The sequence below is a fragment of the Stylophora pistillata genome, chromosome 9 (assembly GCF_964205215.1).
Source record: "Stylophora pistillata chromosome 9, jaStyPist1.2, whole genome shotgun sequence".
Taxonomy (NCBI): Eukaryota; Metazoa; Cnidaria; class Anthozoa; order Scleractinia; family Pocilloporidae; genus Stylophora; species Stylophora pistillata.
This window is the reverse complement of record NC_142527.1, coordinates 2,979,757-3,002,601: the sequence shown is the minus strand read 5'-3', so window position 1 is coordinate 3,002,601 and position 22,845 is coordinate 2,979,757. Positions and strand designations below refer to the sequence as shown.

The 22,845-nt window shown below is 40.3% G+C and overlaps 2 protein-coding genes across 4 annotated transcripts; both read left to right on the top strand.

The window, feature by feature from the left end:
• The first annotated feature begins 28 nt into the window (after positions 1-28).
• Positions 29-8,049, top strand: LOC111332153 (uncharacterized). Its single transcript, XM_022937438.2, has 8 exons — positions 29-285; positions 816-1,093; positions 2,826-3,127; positions 3,784-4,037; positions 4,467-4,721; positions 5,429-5,623; positions 6,237-6,299; positions 6,638-8,049. The coding sequence occupies exons 1-8, from the start codon at positions 177-179 to the stop codon at positions 7,255-7,257; spliced, it is 2,076 nt and encodes a 691-aa protein (XP_022793173.2). The 5' UTR covers positions 29-176; the 3' UTR covers positions 7,258-8,049.
• A 107-nt stretch (positions 8,050-8,156) lies between these two features.
• Positions 8,157-22,431, top strand: LOC111332162 (uncharacterized). 3 transcript variants are annotated; one of them, XM_088732335.1, is made up of 16 exons: positions 8,157-8,413; positions 8,555-8,632; positions 9,474-9,593; positions 9,841-9,909; positions 10,001-10,096; positions 10,327-10,389; positions 11,656-11,772; positions 17,694-17,746; positions 18,110-18,220; positions 19,066-19,117; positions 19,216-19,316; positions 19,635-19,936; positions 20,621-20,874; positions 21,026-21,163; positions 21,533-21,739; positions 21,965-22,431. In XM_088732335.1, exons 1-16 carry the CDS (start codon positions 8,386-8,388, stop codon positions 22,069-22,071), a joined length of 1,896 nt encoding a protein of 631 aa, XP_088588461.1. In that variant the 5' UTR covers positions 8,157-8,385; the 3' UTR covers positions 22,072-22,431. The 3 variants fall into 3 exon arrangements, with proteins under 3 accessions (XP_088588461.1, XP_088588460.1, XP_088588462.1); XM_088732334.1 differs by having other exon boundaries at positions 9,998-10,096; XM_088732336.1 differs by lacking the exon at positions 18,110-18,220 and having other exon boundaries at positions 9,998-10,096.
• Positions 22,432-22,845: the final 414 nt, after the last annotated feature.

Genomic DNA, 22,845 nt, shown 5'->3' with positions numbered 1-22,845 from the left:
ATGGGCGCAAATCAACCCAAACATCAAATGTTTCTGAGAAATGTCACAACAGAATGCGCTTCTGTGTGTTGTCTGTCGCTTTCAAACCCGTACTTCGTTGGGAATGCTAGCATTGTGTAATTACCGGCGCCAAAACTCGGCTTTCTCTATTTACATCCGTTTTTGTCGAAATTTCTATGGCTGAACTGCGGGGACTAAGCTGCTCTGTGTGTTACAACGATTTCAAGTCAGATGAAGTGCAGTTCGTTCCCAGAAATCTTTCCTGCGGACACACATACTGTACAGGTATTTGACCATCTGATAACATCTTTTCGAGAAAGAGATTTCGTAGAAAGATTCTCCTGTGTTACCAGTGAAATTTTACGAGCGTAATGTAGATCTAAACTAATCTTTACGGCAAGAGTTCCATATAACCCCATGCATTAATTATGCGTAGAGTGTTGCAAAGAAATCTTTAATATTTAGTCTTTAATAAATGAATGCATAATTGATGTATGGGGTTATATGGAACTCTTTCCCAACAAAGTTTACTGCATGTAGTACCTCCCATTACCCTTTGTAATCCCTTGGAATTCTTGAGAATTCAACAGGTAAAAGGATTGCTCTATAAGCTTTAAATTTTTTACTGTAACTGTCGTCCTTAAAATAAGGGAGGGCAATAAGTACACAGTACAAGTAACTTAATGCACTTTAGTACTCGTAATTCTCACAAATACTCACACAGTATTGCAAGAAATACACTTAAGAACAAATTTGAGATATTCGGTGTTCAAGTTAACAGATGCTACATATTTTTTTCTCCTTTACCTTCAAAGGATGTTTGAACAAGTTAGCTTTCCAAGCCCGAAATCCTGGTACAATCTGTTGTCCAACATGTAAAATAGAGACAACACTGTTTCCAAGGACTTTTGAATCTGTGAGAAACCTACCGAAAAACTTTGGAGTGCTTGAGATTCTTGAGGGCAAAGAAGAAGTTCAAACTGATGGAATCCAAAAGGAGAAGGAGAGAAATAAATATCTTTGTCCAGAACATGATGAAGCTTTGAAGGTCTACTGTCATACGGATAATTGTCTTATCTGCATTTATTGTCAGGTATGAATGATGAATTATAGGAATCAATGGATGAGGTTGAAAATAAGAAAGCTACTGGGCAAAAGTTGATTAGCTCATATTGTAAAGTGCCTGACTGCTGTGAGTGAGGTCGAGGGTTCAAGCCCCAGACCAGACCAACATTCAGGGTCTTAAAATAACGGAGGAGAATGTGCTGCCTTTGCTATGACATCTGCAAATGGTTAGGCATTCTAGTCTCTTGCATCTTCTCTGTTCTAGTTAGCATAGCACATTAAAGAACTCACACACTTATTGCAAAGAGTAGGGAAGGTAGCTCCCTGTGTTGTGATCTGGCCTTGATTCTGATATTGGGGGCCAAAGTCCCCTGCAAAGTGCTGTAAGTTAAATCAGAAGAGCCACATAGGGGAGATTTAGTATAGATACTGTACTGTACTGTACTGTACTGTGCTATCTGCCCAATAATAGGGACTGAGGTGGGTAACACAAACCAAGGCCTTTGTAACTCTTGTTATTATACATTATAGTCACCATCAGTCTTCTCATTGGCTAAACGCCTACAGTTAATATTCTGGGAAACAGCGTAACCTACAGATTATTCACTAATCTGAACCTACAGATTAGTGAATAATCTGTAGGTTGCACGCGCAATGCATGATTTCTGGTGCAGCAATGTCAAGTTCACAGACAGTGAAGTAAGAATGGCTTCTCAATTCGCTTCATCAACCCAGTGAGAAATTGAGAAATTACTTGAAGATAAAGATTCAGAAAATACTAAAAGAATGTACAATAAAACAATTATTGGATTCGGTTTTTGTGATATCCGGAATAATCAAGGTCTCGATTAGTGTCATCAGCCTCAGCCTTTGGCTTCGGCTGATAACACTTACCTCGACCTTGATTATTCCGGACATCACAAAAACCTCATCCAGTAATTGTTTATTATCAAGCCAAATCCAGTACTTGTCATATTATGTATGTGGCTGAATAGTTGACTGTAGGTGTAGTGTCATCTCTACATGTATGAAAGGTAATGCCTGTGGGTATAATGTAACATATTCAACACTTTGCTGCATGCCTGTTTTGAATTTGTGGACATTTTTGAGGAACATTTAATCTATAAAATCTGTAAGGGACCTTATTTGTTTGCATAGTCTAATATAAACACTCGGATCTGGGAAAAATTTTGACAATTATTTGAACTTGAGATGTAGTTGAGGGTGTAAGTGACTGTCTAGAATGAAAGTCATCCCAATTATATTAGTTTTAATATGTAAGGGAAGAGGAAGGAGGGAAAGGGTGAATTGGAGAAGAGAGGCATATTGCAGGAGTTTCATTAATGTTTTCTGCAGGAGGGTAACTGGTTTTCACAGGCGGGCAAAACTCTTTGAACTGAACTTCTTTATAAGATAGATTTTCCTCTTGACTGTCAAATCAGGTGGGCAAAACCGTCTTCACAACCGTTCAATTTGCCCGGTACCTGGCCCTTAATGAAACCCCTGATATTGAATGTTTAAATAGGAGTGTGATAGAAAGGAGGATTTGACTTAGAGGGGGTGTATACAAGGCTGTGCTCTAAGAAAAATTGAAGGGAGCCCAGTGCTCTGAAACTGTAAAATCCAGGGTGCCCAGCATATGCTTCTTATGAAACAACTAAGATTCCTGAGTCGCCCAAGAGCCAGGGGCCACTGGGCGCTGCTAGACCACAACCCTGGTATATCAGATTGTTGACATAATAAATGCTTGTTCCACTTAGGTGTATGGCAAGCACATGGGACACAATTGTGAACTTGCCACCAGCATTGCCACAACAACTCGTGAAGAACTTCGCATCTTGTCTAAGAAATTGGGCGATCACTATGACACAGTTAAGAAAGCTAGAAGAAATGTGATTGATGCAAGGGAAGCCATACTGAACACTCAACTGTATTTGCGTGACAGGATTATGAAACATATGGGGGTGTTGCGAGCTTGCATGAGCAGACGGGAAACTGTGTTAAAGTGTGATGTTGATGACAGGACAAAACAGAAGATCAAACCTTTGGATGAACAAGAGAGGTAATGATTTGGTAGTGTTTATATTTTTTATCCCTTTAACTCCCCGAAGTGATTAATATGTAACTTCTCCAAGTAATATCTATACATTATTCAGCAAATGGGCAAGAAGAATATTCAAACTTATCAAGTAGAGGTTATTATCTTGATCTAACACCAAATTCTTCTATAACATTACCAAAGTAAAGTGCGCACTGTGATCAGTTAGCTCAGTGTCCAGCATTTGCCCATTGGTGTACACTGCTGATAAGAGCAATGTAAAGACTAGTTTCTGTGCACTTGTTTGTTCTGACCGATCAGCCCGAGTCACTCTTGGATATCACCTCATGTGACTCTCGCGCTTCTTTTGTGCTTAACAACCTCCCATGTGGATCCATAACTCAATAGTGTATGCTGTGGTGTTTGCTATTTGTTAAGTAACTGTTAAGAAAGGAAATGTTGAGCAGCTAGAGGCAAGAATGAACAATCAGATCCTGGGAGTTAAAGACTTTGATAATTCTGTTATACTGAAAAATAGGTTGTCTCTCCCACTTATGGTTTTGGGTTTTTGGATTTATTTTAGTTCTGATAATTTATAAGATTGACTTCTGGATCAACATTATGGTGATGTGAAAGCTAGTACAATGCAGCAACGGTTGTTATGTTCTTTTCTCATGCAGCATGATGACAGAAATTGTGAATAAGTGTGAAACAGCATATTCTCTGATCCAGAAATGCCAGAATAATGACAGTGCTTTGGTGGATGAGAAGCACCGTATCTATAGACTAATGGATGAAGTACATGATCTAATGGAGAAGATTGTATTGGAGCCAAAGGAAACAAGCAATTTAACGTATTACTTTGAGTATGATATCACTTGCATTCTGGAAACACAGATCGGTGAAATCAGAGTGCTGAAGCCAGGCCAGAAAGGTTTGTTGTGGGTCTTCAGGAATTCTATAATTTGGAAACTATTTTTCCTTTTTTTTTGTGCATTTAAATGGACCCTAACTTAATAGTCAAGACTGCTATTTAATGGTGTCTCATCTGGAAAGCAGGCCATTTTTAACACTGCAACACAAGGGCTGATGTGCAGATATTTTGAGCCAGCAAGCAAGAGTTCTCACATAAAAATGAAAGTCTTCATACTCACTGTCTCAAATCTCACAGGCCCAATGTCACCCATGCCATAGGATTAATAAGAACCTGTTTGCAGGCTACTGGCTTTTTATGGCATTTTTATGGACCACAACCTCATCCCAGTCAACAATTAAATGCAAAAAGAAACTTCAATTTCAAGTGTTTTGCCATTTTGACAGCAGGACTTTAATGAGCAACATATTTGTAACTTGTATTTCACAGAGGAACCTCTGGCCGGGCTGAACAAACATGAATTGTCAGGGAAAAAGGAAATGTATGATGCAGAGACACAGACAGAAGATCTTCAAGAAAATGATGACAACCCTCTGTTTCAAAGCCTATTGCAAGGATTGGAGGAAATTGTTCAGACACGTTTGACAGAACCAAGATGGGATCAAAGTCCAGCTGTTGTGTTACCTGCGTTTCAACCAGAAAGTCCTGACCACAGTAGCTCTGAGTCAGGTTTAAATGAGTTGGGTAAGTGTAAACTAGATCATCATGGTGCAGACATGCAGTTGTCACTGAAGGAGGGGGGCTTTGGGATTTTCGGTTTTGCAGTTTTGACTTTTTTTTGGATTGGTTTTTCGGTTTTTGGGCCAAAAAGGTTCGGCTTTTCAGTTTTGATATTCAGAGTGGTTTGTGGATTTTACGTGTTTTTGGATTTGGTTTTCGGTTCTCACAAAAACTCTGTTGTGGTTTCCAGTTGTTCCTTTTTGACCCCTTTAAAGGTGAAAATGTAGCAGTTTTGTCAGGTTTGCATGTGGTTTTTGGATTTGCTGCCTTTTTTCGTCGGTTTTTCGGTTTTGGAGGTTTTTTGGTTTTGCGGTTACTCCCAGAGGCCCCAATGCCCCCCTCCTGAAGTAACGACAGAAGTCTTTCCTTGAGATAGGTCTTGATCTGGGGCATTGGAAAAGTGTTGTAAACTGGTGATATGATCTTAAAATCTTGGAAGCCTTTTGATTAAGATGAAGGAAGTCTCATCGTGGCAATTATTTATTCTATCTCAAAATCTCAAAAATATTAAAACAGAGGACCTGAAAATTGTTGGATAGTGTTGGATTACCAAAGCCAATAAAGCTGGAAAACTGTTTCTGAGGCTTTTGAAAGCTGCACAATGTGAGCATTTCTTAAAAAGGATAATGAGGACATATCATTAGGTATTTTAATTACTGGTAACCTTCTAGGTGGAACATCAGACCATTCAGATGCAGAGGAAATAGAGAGTGATACTGAACTTGAGGGAGCAGTAGGTGGGGAGACTTTGCCTAGCAGCCACAGTCAAGAACTGAGAGATTCAAGAAATTCAGAAGAGAGACAAACAAGCTTGCTGGATGAATTACAGGATGAAATTGAAAGACTACAACTTCTCAGCCCTAGTGGTCAGTCAATATGTCTTACTGATGCCTCATGATTATCATTGTCTCAGTCTTCCCCTCTCTTTTTATCCATTGTCTGAAAACAAGTTCAATATCGAAGCAGAACATATACTTTGCAATAGCTATTCACAATATTTTGATTCACGTTTTGAGGCACTTAATCCAACAGAAAAATTTTAGGTTATCATATTTGTTATGAGTCCTGTAATTGCCCTGTATCAAGTAATTCCAAGCTAATCAGTTCTGTTACATTGCATGCACTCATGTTATTGTCTTGTTATTTTGTTTACTTTTTTTTACCTCCACTTCACCCTCAAAAGTCACAATGCTTATGCTGTTGGGTGAGTTCTCTCAGAACAAGACTCACAACACTCTTTGCAATAGAAAAACACCAGTTGAAGAGGGTATGAGAAACCAAGAGGGAATAAGGATGACATTACGTCAGCTTGCAAATACTGATCTCAAAAACTCAAGCGTTATCTTTGAGGTGCTCTGAAACATGAGCCAGAGAGAATTTGCTTCAGAAAAAAGGGCACCAAGTATTTTATGATTGTGCCACCATATTTTGTAAAAGGGCTGATCAAGTTGTCGATTACTTCCCTGCCTTTGCATATAGGTGACGTTGTTTCCTTGACAGGTGAAGGAATGGGAGTAAATACTGATACAACAAGCTCAGAAGGTATTTCTTTATCTTGCCACCAGTGTTCCTAATGATTAGATGGTTACTGTCCCCTACTTGTGCTTTTGCATCACCTCTATCTGTTCCTATTTAGAAGTGGAGGAGTCCAGTGCAGATGAAGTGACAATGTTCACAATTCCCTTACCCTTTTCTTAGGCATTTTTTTTGTTGTTCCCCCCCCCCCCACTCATTCACTCTTTATATTAAATGTTCATGTCAACTACACAAGTGGATGAATTTAAGAGTCCCCTGCCTTGTTTTCCCTGCATGATAATCTGTTATCCTCCCCATCGAATGAATTGCTGGTGCCTAAGTGCTACTGGTTTTTTCATTTTCAGGTGTTGATACTGTCAATGCAAGAAGGTCAACCTCAAGTGACGAATGGAGTTTAACGCCCCCAACAAATCAGGGGGGACCCCTCAGCCTAGAAAGTACCTTACTTCTTCCTGGACATAGACTAGTGTCTACAGATGGGCTCAGGAGTCTGGACAGTCAGCAGTATGCAACTAGGGACAGAACTCATTGCTCTTCTGCCAAATGTCAGAACCCTACAGCACATGCATCCAAAAAATGCTTACACTGTCGGCGTCAATTTTGTGCAACTTGTGCATCCTTGTCACACACATGCCAGAAGAGTCCAAGTGGGCATCGATTTGTGTCGGTCCTACTTACAACCCGGGGTAGAGAACGACCAAGAAGCGGTAGGGTAGTGACAAAAAAGCCTAAGAAAGAGGAAGGACCCCCCTGGGAATGCAAGCAGTGTACCATGATAAATGGACCACAGGTGCTGGTGTGTCTGGGGTGTGACACCCAGCGAGAGGTAGATTCTCAAGAGGGGCGCAATGTGTGCCCCATGTGCACCCTGGTTAATGAGCCCGGTAAGACAAAGTGTGAACTGTGTGACACAGAACTGGTCAGTCAAACACAAACTGATGAAGCAGATACTGAGGGGTCCTAAGGCTTGTCACTTCAACTCTTGGAATTATTTGCTTGCATCAAGTATCAAAGCATTTCACTAAGACAAAAAAAATTTGTGGATCACTGTTAGCATCTGAGCAACTGCACATCTACCCCTCCCTTAACCTAACTTGTCTCTTGCTGGGTGAGGGTGGGGGGTAGGAGTACAGTTGCTCAGTATCATGTAGTGGTAATTTTTTAAGGGGTAATCTTGAGATTGGTTTTGCTCAGATACCGCATTAAGTTAGATGGTAACTGGACAAACAGTTTGCTGTATATCTCTCAAGAACCACAAACATGTTCTGTGGTTTCTCTAACACTGTTAATATGATTGCCAAAGTTTTCTTTTCATTTAAATTATGTTATATTTTTATACCCCTTGAGATAAAAATTTAATTTAATGTTATCTCTGCTTTCTTTGAGCACTGTAAACACATGAAGCAAGGCAAGATTGCTCATTTTTGTATGTGTCTTAAGTTTGTGTTCCAGAGCTTATTTAGATTATGTTCTTTTTAAAACGCTGCTGCATAAGATGTGGCTTGGCTTGGCTTGTCTAATGTGTTACCTAGTGGGTTAATTTTCTCTTCAAAAATATAAGGCAAGATTATTTGTAGTAGTCTTCAAGAAGGTGTGGACAGAGTACACAGATTTTGTCCCTAAAAGGTAGATTTTCCTTTGTCATCAGTTATACCATTGTAACGTTTGAGTGAAATTCTTTGTAAATAAATTTCATTGTAATAAATAAATATAGTCTGTAGGGGAACACTGTATAATAAAGGAAAACGATAGCAAATTAGCTGTTTAAATGTTTTTTTTCCTTCAGATTTTTCGACGTGTTCTACCATGAAAGAAAACCTTTGATTTTCACACTGTTTATTGCCATACAAATCTTGAAATTTCGCCCAGTGCGCAGTGTAACAACACATGCAGATGCATAAAGACCCAAAGAGGGACCTTAAATTGGGCTTCCTGTGCTCAGACTGTCTGTTTTTTTGTTTTTGTTTTTGAATTCAATTGCGCACCCGACCCAGCTTTCCCGACTCGAAGTTAGCACCCGTCCAATCATAATATAAGGGTCTTGAGGTGGTGATGTATATCTAATCTCGATTAACAGCATGAATATTTGCTAATGAAGAAGGGTAGGCGTCGAAAAGAAGGTAAGCTGATCTTCACCTGAAAATTGGTCTAGTGTTGCTTCTTCGTTTAATCTTGGTCAACTGACAAGCGCGACAGCAGGGTAGCTCAGGCTAGCTTGATAAACGAGATATTATGATATTGTAATCTCGGTTTTTCGACAGATCGTTCAAGCATGTCTAGATCTTCGAAAAATACTCCTACTACTACTTGCACAAGCTCTAGCTTTGGAACAGGAACAAGTAAGTGTCGAGTTATGCACGGATATTTACCTATATTAGGCTTACCAAAAATAGCCCCAAAACACTAAATAACATTAGGCTTGTAAAACTCTAAGCATTATTATTGTGGAACCATGATTTTGAATACAAAGGCCTTTAGATTTAACACCTGCGTATGGATCAGTTTGGAACAATTTCTAAGGTGCTTGAAATCAAAGTTCATGAGGGTGTAAGAAGAAAACTTGCCACGCGACAAGTCCTCTTTCGACTTTCAAGCCACTATCCTATAAATTAACTGAATATTATGGAACGCTCGGCTTGTGTTTATTTAGCAAAAACAAACTACGAAGCTTTCCTCGGTATGTTATACCTTTTCCTTCGATTGGAAGGTGACATCCGAAGTTAATGAGTAATTTGAAATTACTAGGAGACCCTTGAACAAATTTCCTTTCTTTGTGTTGCTCTGTAGATATTTGGAGCGCTAATTTAACTTGCGCTCTTTTACTTCCGGGCTCGAAAGACACACCTGTCACCAATTTTTTGGTTCTTACTCGTGATCTGCTTGAGGGCAGGTGAACAGATGACTTCACCATTAACAACATTTTTCTTTTTTAATCATTCGCCACAAATGGATCCCATGTTGCTGTGGGTCTGTACAGCTATAATAGATCTTAGAAGATGTCAAAGAATAGCCGGAGCTTTGGGTCAGAACTTATTGTGTTAGGGGTGACAAGAAAACTCCTCGCCCAGACTTCTGAGGAAGAAGTTGTTAATTCATTACCCCCACCGCTTCTCCTTCTAACTTAAACAGTGCAAAACATCTCTATTAGGTTTCATAATGGTTGACATGAATTTCTCATAGCATTTTCAAATAGTGGCAGTAGTCTGGGCTTCAGTTTCAGTGTAGCTCAAAGCCCTCAAACAGGTGGCCTGTTTAGCACATCCACTCCATTTGGCTTTGGACAGCCACCAAATACTCAGAGTGAGTAAAATTTTTCATATTTCAAAAGTCTTATTTTGTTAGTGCTACTCAAAATTTAAATATTTGTATTGTTTTCAGTTACAGTAACTATTATTATATTCTGTGCTATGGATAATATCACTAGCAAAGGTTTTTTGGGAGTTCCAGTCAATTTCAGGGCTTTATATATTTAGGTATTGGAAGTATTAGTTTCTTGAGAAATAGTATTACATTGTGCATTGCTAAAGAAACCGTTGTATATTTATAGGTACAGGCTTGCTTGGTGGAACATCATCCACAAGTCTTTTTGGACAGCAGCCAGTACTAAATGGTCAAAGTGAGTAAAAATTTTCATATTTCATTCTCCTTTCCCCTCCCCCCTTAACTTAAAAAGTACAAAACATTTATTTGAAGTTTAATGGTAGCAGTGACTAGCCCTTTTGGGACTCAGGGCTTGACAAGTGCTAGCTTGTTTGGCGGAACATCCTCCACAAGTCCTTTTGGAGAGCCAGCAAATACTCAGAGTGAGTAAAACTTTTCATTTTTCAAAAGTCTAATTTTGTCAGTGCTATTCAAAAGTTAAATACTTGTAATGTTTTCAGTCACTGTCATTTTATTTGGTGCCACAGATAATAGCAGTAGTAAGGTTTTTGGGAGTTCTAGTCAATTCCAGGGTTTTTTGTATATTGAGGTACTGGAAATATTAGTTTCTTGAGAAACAGTATTGTGCATTGCTAAAGAAACTGTTGTATAGGCACAGGTTTGTTTGGCCAAACAACCTCCACAAGTTCTTTTGGACAGCCACCAAATACTCAAGGTGAGTAAAGATTTTTCATGTGTCGAAAGTCTGATTGTATTAGTACAAAAATAAGTTGAATAAATAAGGGGAAGAAAAAATTACCATTGATTTGGATTGACAAATAGTAAATCGTAGAATCCCTAAGATGTGAGACTTTTGTTTGAAAAGTGGAGACCAAGACTAAACAAGGATTGACTGGCTAACTGAAAGTCAGCTGGGAAGAGTTACAGATCAATGATAGTATCTTAGCAATGGTACACTTACCCCTCCCCTAACCCAAAATTACCGGTATCTCTTGCTTGTTATCAGTTAACTGTTGTTAGGTTAGGGGAGGGCAGGGGAGGGGTAGGTAAACAGTTGCTCAGAGACTGAAACTCATCAAGAGTTCTAATTATGAAAATGAGGTGCCAGCTGTTCTCATTTTATTTTTAATTCAAGTTAAAAATTTAGATAATAAGCTCGAGGTTACAAGATACTTTCATGAGAGGGTCACAGAAAATTAATATTGAAGCATGTGCTTTATTCAAGCTAATCCATATAAAACTAATATCATTTTATTGCTACAGAGTTCTATAATTTACTTTTTTCCCTATTATCTTTCTGAAATGCAGAGATATGATCGATAATTGAGCAGAGAAAAAGCTACTCACATCATTAATGGATTTTTATGTGCTTGTGTTTTATTGTTTTGGCAAATAACAATAATAATAATAATAATAATATCTATATAGCACACACATCAAAAGCTTCTCGTGGCACTTTACAGTACTATAAAATAATAAAATAGTCCTTGGGAAGTCAATCAGCACATATCGAGCTAAAAAACTGTGTGGCCAATTGTTGATTGACATCTTCTTTTGAAAGTTATAACCATTTCAAGTTCAAGTATGTAATTTTTATTGCTGACTTTTGCACTTTTTATCATATCTCAAAACATGTTTTGAAACTGAAAATTTGGCAGCACAAGTTTTATCTTCAACCATCGACTTACTCTGTGTCAATTTTCAAGGGAATTGATTTCATTCTGTCAGCCCCCCCAAAAAAAATGTTTAGCAAATTGGTTAAAAAATCAGAGCAGACAAAAGCACATTTTGTGTCCAATGATAGAGAAATTTATTGATATCATCAATTCACATTAATTAATTGTTCAAATCTAATATTAAGTCATGTAAATGGGATTAAAAAAAATAAAATGAGCTGCTGTAATTTCCTCTCTCCTCTCATTCTTCTTTAAGTTGTTGTGCCACCTCAGTCTGTTATTTTGTCTTTCCTTTCTTGACTAAGATTTTTCCACCCCATTTGGAACAACTGTTGCAAGACCAGGATTTGGAACAAAAATTACAGGGAGCTCATTGTTTGGCCAAGTGCAGAAGGATGCTTTAACTAAACTGGATTTTCCAGGTTAACTCTTACTTTAAAGTTGAACATTTCAGGATAAGTAATGGTATTTGAACTGTGTGGAGTGAAATTTGGTCTGAAACCATATGCTTGACAATCATCTCACTGATGAGAGTTAATCAGATGGTAAGGATCACTGGTGATTTCATTATGGATGTAATGAAGGCATTAAAAGCCTTGTGATTAGCTTAATCACAGAGAACTGAAACCAGTCATTATATGCATGCATACAATAGAAGTACATGTGGCAGTATACCAACAGGGTAGAATATAAAAATATGATAATAATAGTAATATGAATGAACCAGTACTCCCCCAGTGGGGCTTTTCAGAGCCAATACAAACAAATTGCAATTAATCATTGCAAGTAAACATAGAGTTTTAAATTCCAACTGGGCAGAGGCGGACCAGTTGGCTATATGCAAAAATGCAGCCAAGGAGTAATGCACTCAGGGTAACCAATGTAACGAGTATGCTTACATGAACTAGTCTAGTTTCCCGCCTTGTGGGTCACGTGATCGAGTTTCGGGCGGCCTGCCATCTTGTAGTGTTGTTGTTCACCAGTGTAATAACTAATTACAGTTTTGCGGACACTGTTTGTCTATCTGCCTGTCGTTACATGGTGTCAGGAGTTTCCGGAATCCACACGTCACGAAAACTGAAGGATTTGTGGCAGAAGTTGCCGAATTTATGAGTGAAAGCAGTGGTGAGGTAGCGAACCACAAGTCCCACTTCAAGTTTGACAAGGGTGTCTAGAAAACGCAGACCTCGAAAACGCAGACCTCAGACCTGCGGACCGCGGACCTCGAAAACGCAGACCTCGAAAACGCATACCTCGAAAACGCATACCTCGAAAACGCAGACCGCGAAAACGCAGACCTCGAAAACGCAGACCTCGATAACGCAGACCTCGAAAAATCTGTTTTCCACATTTTGAAGAGAACCATGGTTGTTGAGAACGACTCAATAAATCCGCGGTTAAACTCAACGTTTTACCTTATTTTGACTGAGAAACAAAACCTCCATAGTGAATACTCTGTCTCCACAAGGCAAAAACTCGAACTAACTAAAAGTACTTAACATTTGATCCCTGTCACTCATTTATAAATACGGTACATGTAACACAACGTCACGTTCTCCTGAACATTCCCCCTCTCCGCACTGAGGGGACCGCAGTGTGCAAAACATGATTAAACATAACAGTTTTCTTTTTGTCCTTAACTGAAGTTCGCTTAAAAGTCTAGCAAGTCACAAGAGTGCTACCAATTTATGAATTGGTCGCACCACAGTCTTTTCTCCACACGGAACCTACACGACGCGGGAATGTCCATCTTTTCCCGGATATGTTTCCACAATACGGCCCAAAGGCTACTTCCCTCATGGCAGATTTTGTTCCAGGACTAGCACAATGTCTCCTTTCTTGAGGTCATTGACAACTTCGGTCCACTTTGGACGAGTATTCAGCATAGGTAAGTACTCCCTCAACCACCTGGACCACACTCGAGAGATCAGTTCTTGGACCTCTCGCCACCTCTTCCGTGGGTTGAACCTCGTGGTGTCGACGCTCTCTGGTGCAAATTCCCCACCCATTTGCAAAAAATGATTGGGTGTTAACGGCACATCATCCTTAATATTTGCTGACTTTCTGCTTGGAATAATTACAGGTTGGCTACGAAGCTAGATAAAGAGGAAGAAGCACGCCAAGTAGCAACACTTTTGGCAGTATTATAAATTGGAAAAGAAGCGAAAAAGGTGTTTCGTACTTTCGCATGGGCCTCGCCAGACGACGCGAAGAAGATCAATGCGGTTGTAAGCAAGTTTGAAGAGTATTGCATTCCCAGGGAAAACACTATTTACGAACGTTTTCTTTTTTTCACGCGGGATCAGCGGGAATCTGAAACTATTGATCAATATTTGACAGAGCTTCGCCAGATTGCAGCGAATTGTGATTTCAAGTCAATCACACCCGCTCAGCTCCTCCGTGATCGACTGGTGACAGGCACCAAAACTGCTAAGGTACGCGAAAATTTGCTCAAAGCGAAGAAATTAACCCTTGAGAAAGCTATAGATAACGCTCGTGCTGCCGAGAGTACGGCTGTTCAAATGAAAGTTATGTATGCTGAGTCTGGATTGAGTGCTGTGAAAGAGAAAGAGCTGTCAGAAAATGTCTCATCTGTCAGCATTGGCTGGATCAAGGACTGTAGATTCTGTGGTAGGAACCAAAAAAGCCGCAGCTGCCCTGCCTTTGGCCAGATTTGTGCATATTGTAAAAAGAGGAATCATTTTGCTGTCAAGTTCCCAGCAAAAAGCAAGATGTCTACTGTCCAAGAGCGATTCTATTTAAATGCTGCAGGTATAGGAAACAAAGGTCGTGAGATGATGACCCGAGGGATTTGAATCTTGCCATAAAGCGTGAACATTTCCCAATGCCCACAACTGAAGAAATTGCAACTAGACTGAATGGGGCAAAACTGTTCAGTGTTTTTCATGCCAGTAAAGGTCTCTGGAACTTGACGATGAGTCTAGTAGTGTACTACATTTAACACTCCTTTCGGCCGATACCGTTGGAAGCGAATGCCATTCAGCATCAATAGTGCACCAGAAGTTTGGAAGCGCAAAATGCGAGAGCATATCGAGGGGCTTAATGGAGTAGAAGTTATTGCAGATGATTTTGTGATCGTTGGATTTGGCAACACACCTGCTGAGTGGCAGACAGACAATGACCAAAATGTGCATACCTTCCTGGACCGCTGCCGTGAAAGAAACCTGAAGTTGAACAAGAAGAAAGCCCGACTGAGACAGCAAGAAGTTCCTTTCATCGGACACTTTCTAACCCCTGAGAGACTGAAACCATATCCACCCAAGGTTGAAACAATTGTGGGGATGCCAGACCCCACTGATGTTCAGTCTTTACGTAGGTTCCTGGGCATGGTGAGCTACTTGGCGAAATTCTTCCCACGTCTATCCGAAGAAACAGGAGTCTTGAGAAAACTCATTGAAAAGGATGCTGAATGGTGTTGGCTGCAAAGTCATTCTGATGCTATGGCCAATGTCAAGGAAATGATTGCATCTGCACCAGTTCTTGTCTACTATGACATGAATAAACCAGTGGTAATTCAATGTGGTGCTTCTCAAAAAGGACTTGGCGCAGCTCTGTTACAAGAGGAGCGCCCAGTGGCGTACAGCTCTCATGTGATGACTCAAACTAAAGAAAACTATCCTCAGATTGAAAAAGAGCTACTCGCTATAGTTTATGTATGTGAGAAGTTTGACCAGTACATTTTTGGACGGAGCAATGTAATTGTGCAGTCAGAGCACAAGCCGCTGGAAACCATATTCAAGAAACCAATCCACAGTTCGCCAAAACGCCTCCAACGCATGCGCCTTCGCCTGTAGAACTATGACATCCAAGTGGAATACAAGAAAGGTGAGACCCTGTTCTTAGCAGACACATAAAGGCGCGCATACTTGGAAAATGAACTAGTGAGTCAGACACAGGACAGTGACGTCCGTTCTATCAGAGAACGACTTTTCGCTTTTGAGTCAGAGCAGATTAAGCATGGTGAAGATCTGAGTGTCTCCCCCACTCGTCCGGAAAAGCTGCGCGAGGAGACTGCCAAGGATGAAGAATTACAGATGTTGTCTGATGTTATTCATGAGGGTTGGCCAGAGACCCTGTAAGGAACTCGCAAATATGACAGGCATCGGAGGCAAGTAATAGAGCTGTATTGGAACAGCCGTGATGAACTGACCATAGAAGATGGATTAGTATACAAGGGCCATCGCCTTGTGATACCATTTAAAGAGCATTCTGGTGTTGTGAAGAGCCTGCATGAATCACATATTGGAGTAGGAGGAACCTTGCGTCGTGCACGTGACATTGTTGACTGACCTGGACTCAGCCCAGCTCAAAGATCACTTGTCTAGGTGTGGAATCTGTAACCGTTATAAGCCTGAACAATGTAAAGAGCCCTTAAAGACTCATTGTGTGCCTAATTTGCCATGGGAGAAAGTTGGTGTTGATCTATTTGTGCTGGATGGGCAATCATTTTTGATAGCCGTTGATTACTACTCTGGTTATTTTGAAGTGCAAGATATGAGTAGCACCACCAGCACCTGAGTTATCACTGTTCTAAAGGCTTGGTTTTCCAGGCATGGTATTCCTGTCACCGTCATCAGTGACAATGGGCCTCCTTTCAACAGTGAAGATTTCAAGACCTTTAGTAAGGAATGAGATTTTCACCGCATCACATCAAACCCTTATCACGCACAAAGTAATGGTCGTGTTGATAATGCAGTCAAGACTTGCAAGTCATTGCTGACCAAAGCCCGAGCTGATAAGCATGATCCTCTGGTGGCGTTACTTGAGTGGCGCAACACACCAACTGAGGGCATGAATGCTTCTCCTGTTCAGTTACTATATGGAAGGCGATCACGCACCCGTCTCCCAGTAGCCAAGCATTTGTTAACCCCACAGGTGATAACTGATGTCCCTGAAAAGATCAAGATTAGGAAACAGAAGCAGAAACACTACTATGATCGTCACTCACACGAACTGCCAAAATTGCGTGAAGGTGATGCCAGTAGAATGCGATTTCCAAACGAGAAAGAGTGGTCATTGGGGCGCGTCATTGGAGAGGAGGGGACCCGTTCCCACTTGGTTGAGGTGAACAGAAAATATTATCGTCGGAACCGTAAATGGCTCAGGGGAACATCCGAGGAGTTACCGGAGTCAGTGGAAACAAACCTCGACACGACCGATCCTATTGAACTGTTTGAATCTAGCCCAGCTCAGCCGCCACACACTGAAGGTCGTCCAGTGCGGGACCGCTGCCCCCCAGTGTGGCTAAAAGATTACGAGTGCTCAATTAAGACATTGACTCTGCTTTGTGCCTTTTTTTATTTTGTATTTTTTTTATTATGTATAGTTTTGCAGGGGCGTTTAATTCACTAGACTTTCTCAAGGCAGATTTGAACATTGTGTTATTTCTTTCTTTCTTTTATTATCATCAACGTTGTCTGCATTTATAGTTGCTTGACTATTTGACTTAGGGAGGGAGATGTAAAGAGTATGCTTACATGAATTAGTCTAGTTTCTCGCCTTGCGGGTCACGTGACCGAGTTTCGGGCGGCCAGCCATCTTGTAGCGGGGCTCCCACGCGCGCGAAGCGCGCAGGAGGCAGAGCACCATACCCATGGAATATGGTCAACCTCTTTTCGTTTGGTTGTCACGTGACTGACCGAGCGTACGTACGTGCCAAGAGAGGGGTGACTCAGGCGAGTCTTGGCAAATGTACATCTTTTATGTTATCATTAATATTACGAACTTGGGAGCTCCGCTTTTAGGCTCGGCTAAATCTATATATTAGTGTTGTTGTTCACCAGTGTAATAAATAGGGAACACGGCGTCGCCACGGGAGACGTCGATTAAAAAATGAGTTTCTACTTTTAGTTAGAATTTCGAAAATGGCTGCATGTGTTTACCGTCTTATAAGGCGCCAGACCTCAAACTCGACCTAACGCATAAAAGTAGCGTTGAGTTCCAAATGTAAATTAAAATAATTTACCGCCGCGGTTTCGGTTCGCAAACGACGCAAATTTTGGTGATTTCACGTTGTTGTTTTGCAAAGGACGGCTAAGAAATGTACAAAGTTTTAAAACGCACGTGCTGGGCTATTGTTCTGCCAATTAGATCAACTGTTTTTCCACGTTCTCGTTGCCGTCGTGGTTTTCTTAAATTCCCTAATGATTACAGTTTTGTGGACACTGTCTATCCGCCTGTCGTTACAACCAAGAACAAATCGAGTGAGTAACGGGGTGGAGAACTTGAACGTGGGTTTCTTTACCCTCCCTCTTTACCTATCCATGTTTCAGTTGTCTGAAATGCTTTTGAGTGCTAATTTTTTTCTTTTTGATTTCTGTAGCTTTTTGTTTCAAAGGAAAATCAGGTAACAGAGGGACAACTGTTAAGTTCAGCGTAAGTGCGAGACATACTTAACTGTCTTGGGGCTGATTCTGGGAGCAGGCAAGAGGAAGTAAACGCTGTTTTTGATTAGCTAACCAAATACTTTTCATTCTCTGAAATCTCAGGACAACCTTTTGTTGTTACAAGCAAAAATTTTCAGGTGGTTTTCGCGACAAAAGAGTCACAAACACATCTTCTGATGGTCTGAACAATGAAAACCATAACAATTATTAATTTTTAATTGTAACGTGATCTGGCGATTCTTTAACTAAGTTTGTTAAGCTGAGGTAGCTGGATTTTGCCATCATCTCAATCGAGGTTCGACTGTAATGCTTCTTGATTACCGAGGTAAAAAGTACCGTTGTTGATTTTCAGGCTGTCCCGGGAACTGACTATATGCAGGTCAGCGATGGCGTCACAACTATCGTCAATTGCAGACATCAATGCATCACTATCATGTCAAATTATGATAAGAAGAGCTTAGAGGTGTGTTACGAAGACACAATGTTGAAGCTGAATGGTATTCTTATGAAGTCTTGAACATGATTTGAGTGGGAAGAAAGCCAAGGCACCAAAGAAACAAATCACTTTAGTTTATAATGGTTGACTGAAAAAAAATTATGACATGATAAATCGTCATTCACTTGATTCAGATATTTCAAGTTGGCAGGAATGAATAAAATGAAACTTTATTTAATCTCGGGTTGATGGGGTTGGTTAGACCCCCAGCAAGGAAAGTATGCTAATGAGCCGAGAAAACAAACCTTACGACTCATCACTTAAAAAAAAAGTGGTTATGGGTGTCTTTACTGAAATTGCTTCAATTTCTTCAAATGACATCACTGAGAATACTGAAACCACTTTGCTGTCAAGCACTCTAAAAAGCGCTTATCAATTCCGCGGCTGAGGTTTTACTTAGGAGCAAATGAAGTAAGTATCACGACAATGCCAAACTGTCTTAAAGTTTGTTCTTTGCTATTTTGAAATAGGAGTCCTACCCACGTCGGGAAATTTAAGATCATAGACGAGTTTTATTTGTGCGCAGAATGTGTAGAAGAACCTCGTGACTCCTCCGGCTTGAGAAATCAGATAGGCCGGTTGGGTATCTCCCTCCAGCCTAAGAACGCTGCCCGCGAAACTGACCATTCGAGAATCAGATTGCATCTTATTTTTAAGAACTTCACGGTTTGCCACCTTCAACCGTCTCCTGCCTTTTTTTTGTTCTGAACTTTTAAGCTCTGTTTAAGAAAACGTTTTATGTCGCTTATCATTTTAATATTTGCTTGTTATCAGTCACGAAAAGCTTTGATTGAAGTTCTGCTTTTTCATAGGAACTCAGATTAGAAGATTATATACTTCAGGGGCGCGTGCAAAGACCCGAAAGTAGGTGTTGGGATCTACAGTATTATGGTCTCGTCGATTTTTGTCTTGGTTGTTGTTTGCTTATATAATATTTGCTTATTGTTTTGTTTTTGAAAAAGTTGTCAGGATAAGAAGCAAGAAGTATCTTTGTTCGGAACACAACGAAGCTCTAAAAGTTTACTGCCACACAGATAAAAGTCTTATCTGCGTTTACTGCCAGGTAAATTTGCAGACAAGACCTGCATAAGTCATAGGAAACTAACTCGTTTACTCGTAGAGCAGTTTTCGAGCAGAGACTTTAAAGTTACCCTGAACTGCTATGGTTTACTTTACCTCGCTCTGTGATTGGATGTAATTTAAATTAAAAAAGTAGTACCGTGATTCGTGTACGAATCGCGCTGCTGAGAGCTAATCAGATCGCAAAGATGATCAAAATGGATCTAGTGAAGATTAGAATGTTGTTGTGGAGAATTATAAGTTGCACGCAAACCAGAAGTTAAATCTTCTTTTTTTTGCTTTTTTTTTTTTTTTTAACCAGGTCTATGGTAGTCATGTGGGTCATGAATGCGAGATTGTTACCGACGTTGCCAGCACGATACGCGAGGAACTAGGCAGTGTACCTGAAAAATTAAGCGAGCACCTTGAACTGATTGCGAAGTCAAAGGAAAAAGTGATCGACGCGAAAGATTCTATACTGGTCACTCAAGAATACCTGCAAGACAGGATCGGAAAACACATGGCGTTGTTACATGCGTACATGACTATAGGAGAGACAACGCTGAGGGGTGCTGTTGACGATAAAACGAACCAGAAGATAGTGTCCTTGGACAATCAAGAGAGGTATATTTCATATGGCTTGATAATTTCAGCACCTTTATGCGCATGAAAATGAACCTTGGCCTCACTTTTTATTGAAAAAAATTCTTGCAAATAGAGCCGCCAATTACGAAAGAAGTCTAAATTGAGAATGATAATTAGTGTAAATTTATATTATCACAAGAGAATATAAAAATCTCTTGATTATCATTGATGGATATAGTTTTAAAATGGTACAGAGACTGAAGATGAATGATGTAAAACTCAAGGCTTCTCAATCCACCTCAAATTTATCCTGAACTCTGTGTTCATGGTGTTGTTGCGCTCTGGAAGATTGATTATTGATTGCGTTGGAGCTTAATTATTTTACGTAGTGTATACGGGCAATTACCCTGAAAGTCATTTTCACTGAGGCTTGCAATCGACTTAGGACTTCAAAACCTTTGGAAATACTTAAAGTCAAATCGCGCTCTTGAGGTCGCTTTCCCTTGATCACTCTCAGTTCCAATCTGCTCCATGTAACATCTCCCATTTTGCCTGATTAGCCGCTAAAATCACTTTGTTTTAAACATTCAATAAAAATCACCCCATCCTACTTCAAGCACGAGCTTAATTAACAGTAACAGTACGATCAGTAAGGACGCGATTTCTGGAGAGAAGTTGTAAGAGACAAACTCCAGCGTAATTTTATGTTCATTTTTTGTGTAGGGTCATGTCAGGTATTGAGGACAAGTGTGAGTTATTGCTTTCTTTGATCGAGGGGTGTCAAAAGAATGACACTGCATTGGTTGACGAGAAGCCCAACATTTTCAGTCTCGTCTATGAGATCTCCGCTTTCATGGAGAAGTGGGAGCTGGAGCCCGCAGAAACCGACAATCTCGCATGTTCTTTTGAGTATAATCTATTTGATTTGCTTAAAACACAGATCGGTGGCGTAAAGATACTAAAGCCAGGCCAAAAAGGTTGGTTTTGTCAATGATATTTTAAAAGTCATAGACAGTAAAAAAATTGTCAAAACTGCGAGTGGTCAAAGCACGCGTTAATTTTCCTTCTTTTGATATATCAATGCGACATGTTCACAAGACAAAAACTTATTTGTTATTATGTTTCCAGAAACCTCTATTTACGGCGTCAACGAGTATGAGATGTGCGGGGAACGGAAAACCAAGGATGCAGAGGTCCAGACAGAAGATCTGATGGGAACAGCTGAATCTGGCTTGGCGGCACTAGTATGGGACAACAGTCCTTCAGGTGAGTCCGAAGCCCACAGTCTGTTAGCCATTTATTTAGTAAACAGAAAAGGCTGTGTTGGCAGGGCGGGCAAAAAATAAAGCGACTGCATAGTTCCTTTGCATGTGGTTAAGTCTACGATACAAATGCCCAGTCGAAGTCACTGAAAAACCACGAAAGCCACGATCTTCTCTGTATTGACTAAGTTAAAGAAGGCGCACACATTTACTTATGAATTCGTTTAGGAATCTAGAGATCTTTGTCTGTTTGTTGAGATTCTAACGTCATTTCCACTGTGCACCCATGTTTCTTTAACAGATTGAATATGCATTCCATAAAAGCACGCGTTTTATTGTTTTTTTTTCTTGTTGTTAATAATCCACTGTTTAGAAGTCAACGAAGAATGTGGACTTGATTGCAGCGGTGACAAGAATGATAATGACGATGAGAATGAAGTTCGACTTGGGGGAGTGGTGGAAGGCGAAACTTCGTTTCCTGTTGATCCTAACCTGCAGATATCAACCGACTCACAAAGCTCCGGAGAAGTAATAAGTGAATTGCTGGATGAGATACTTGAAAAAGTGGACAGGCTCGCAGGTCAGCCACATTCAAATCCATTCTCTTCATAAAGAATAATCTTTTTAGTAAAGCCATTGGTGGAATGAGATATCTCACACGAACTCGACAAAACAAGAAATTAAACCCAAGGCCCCTCCCCCCTTCTCCCCCCCCCCTCCTCCATCAGCTACTCACTCATCTCCATGGTTTTAAAGTTTTAAATAATGAATGAGGTTCACAATTACATAACTTTTTCTTTTTCAGTTACGGATGGTGTTGATGATAAACAAGTGATCGAGATTGACGACAAGACATCATTGAGTTCAGATTGGACCCATACGTTCTTAAACACCGGAAACGAATGCCCATAGTATCGCTGTTTGTCTAGACGTTTCACGTGAAGGGAGCGTAGAACAATTAGACCACTTGTATTCTGCTTTCACGGTCTCTCGACCATGATGGGATAGAAAACGCAAAATTAATGTTTGAACGGGAAGAGACTGGGAACGACATCCTGTCTTGCCTTGCGTACCAGTCATACGTCGGACATGCGCTACGGATCAGTGTGAGCCAGCCGCGCGCCAAAATCCAAGCAAAATTGTCAAAACTTACAAAAAACAACCTCTGTCATTCAAAATAGGCGAAAGAAATTGAACCGTTCATATAATCTGTAAGACAAAAATAAAGTAGCGAAAAGGAAATGAGACTTTTCGAACAGAAAACTTGTTTAACTACGCGTAGCCTGTTGATTTATCCTTTTGTTTTGAGCTATATCAAAGAAGATGTATGCTTTTGTGGTTCTCTATAGCTCTATATCTTCCGTCCCAAGCTTCTCATGGCTTCGTCGCTCATTGCTTTAGCGGAAAACTAGCTCGCTACCTACACAGGTTAGGTTCTGGTGGGTGTTGTTCATTGTTCTAGTTCTAAAACCTTTCGTCATGTTAGCGCCAAGATGATCAATTGCTAGCGACTGGAATTTGTAAGTACGCGAATAAAGGGGAGGGTGCGTTCGGGAGGCGTAGAAGCGTTTTAGCAGCATTACGTCACAAAAATCTGTGTTGGATTTAAAACTTAATTTATGTCTGAAAACGCTCTGTGGTCGATGACAAGAAACACTGATAGTGAGCCAGAGAAGTGTTTTAAGT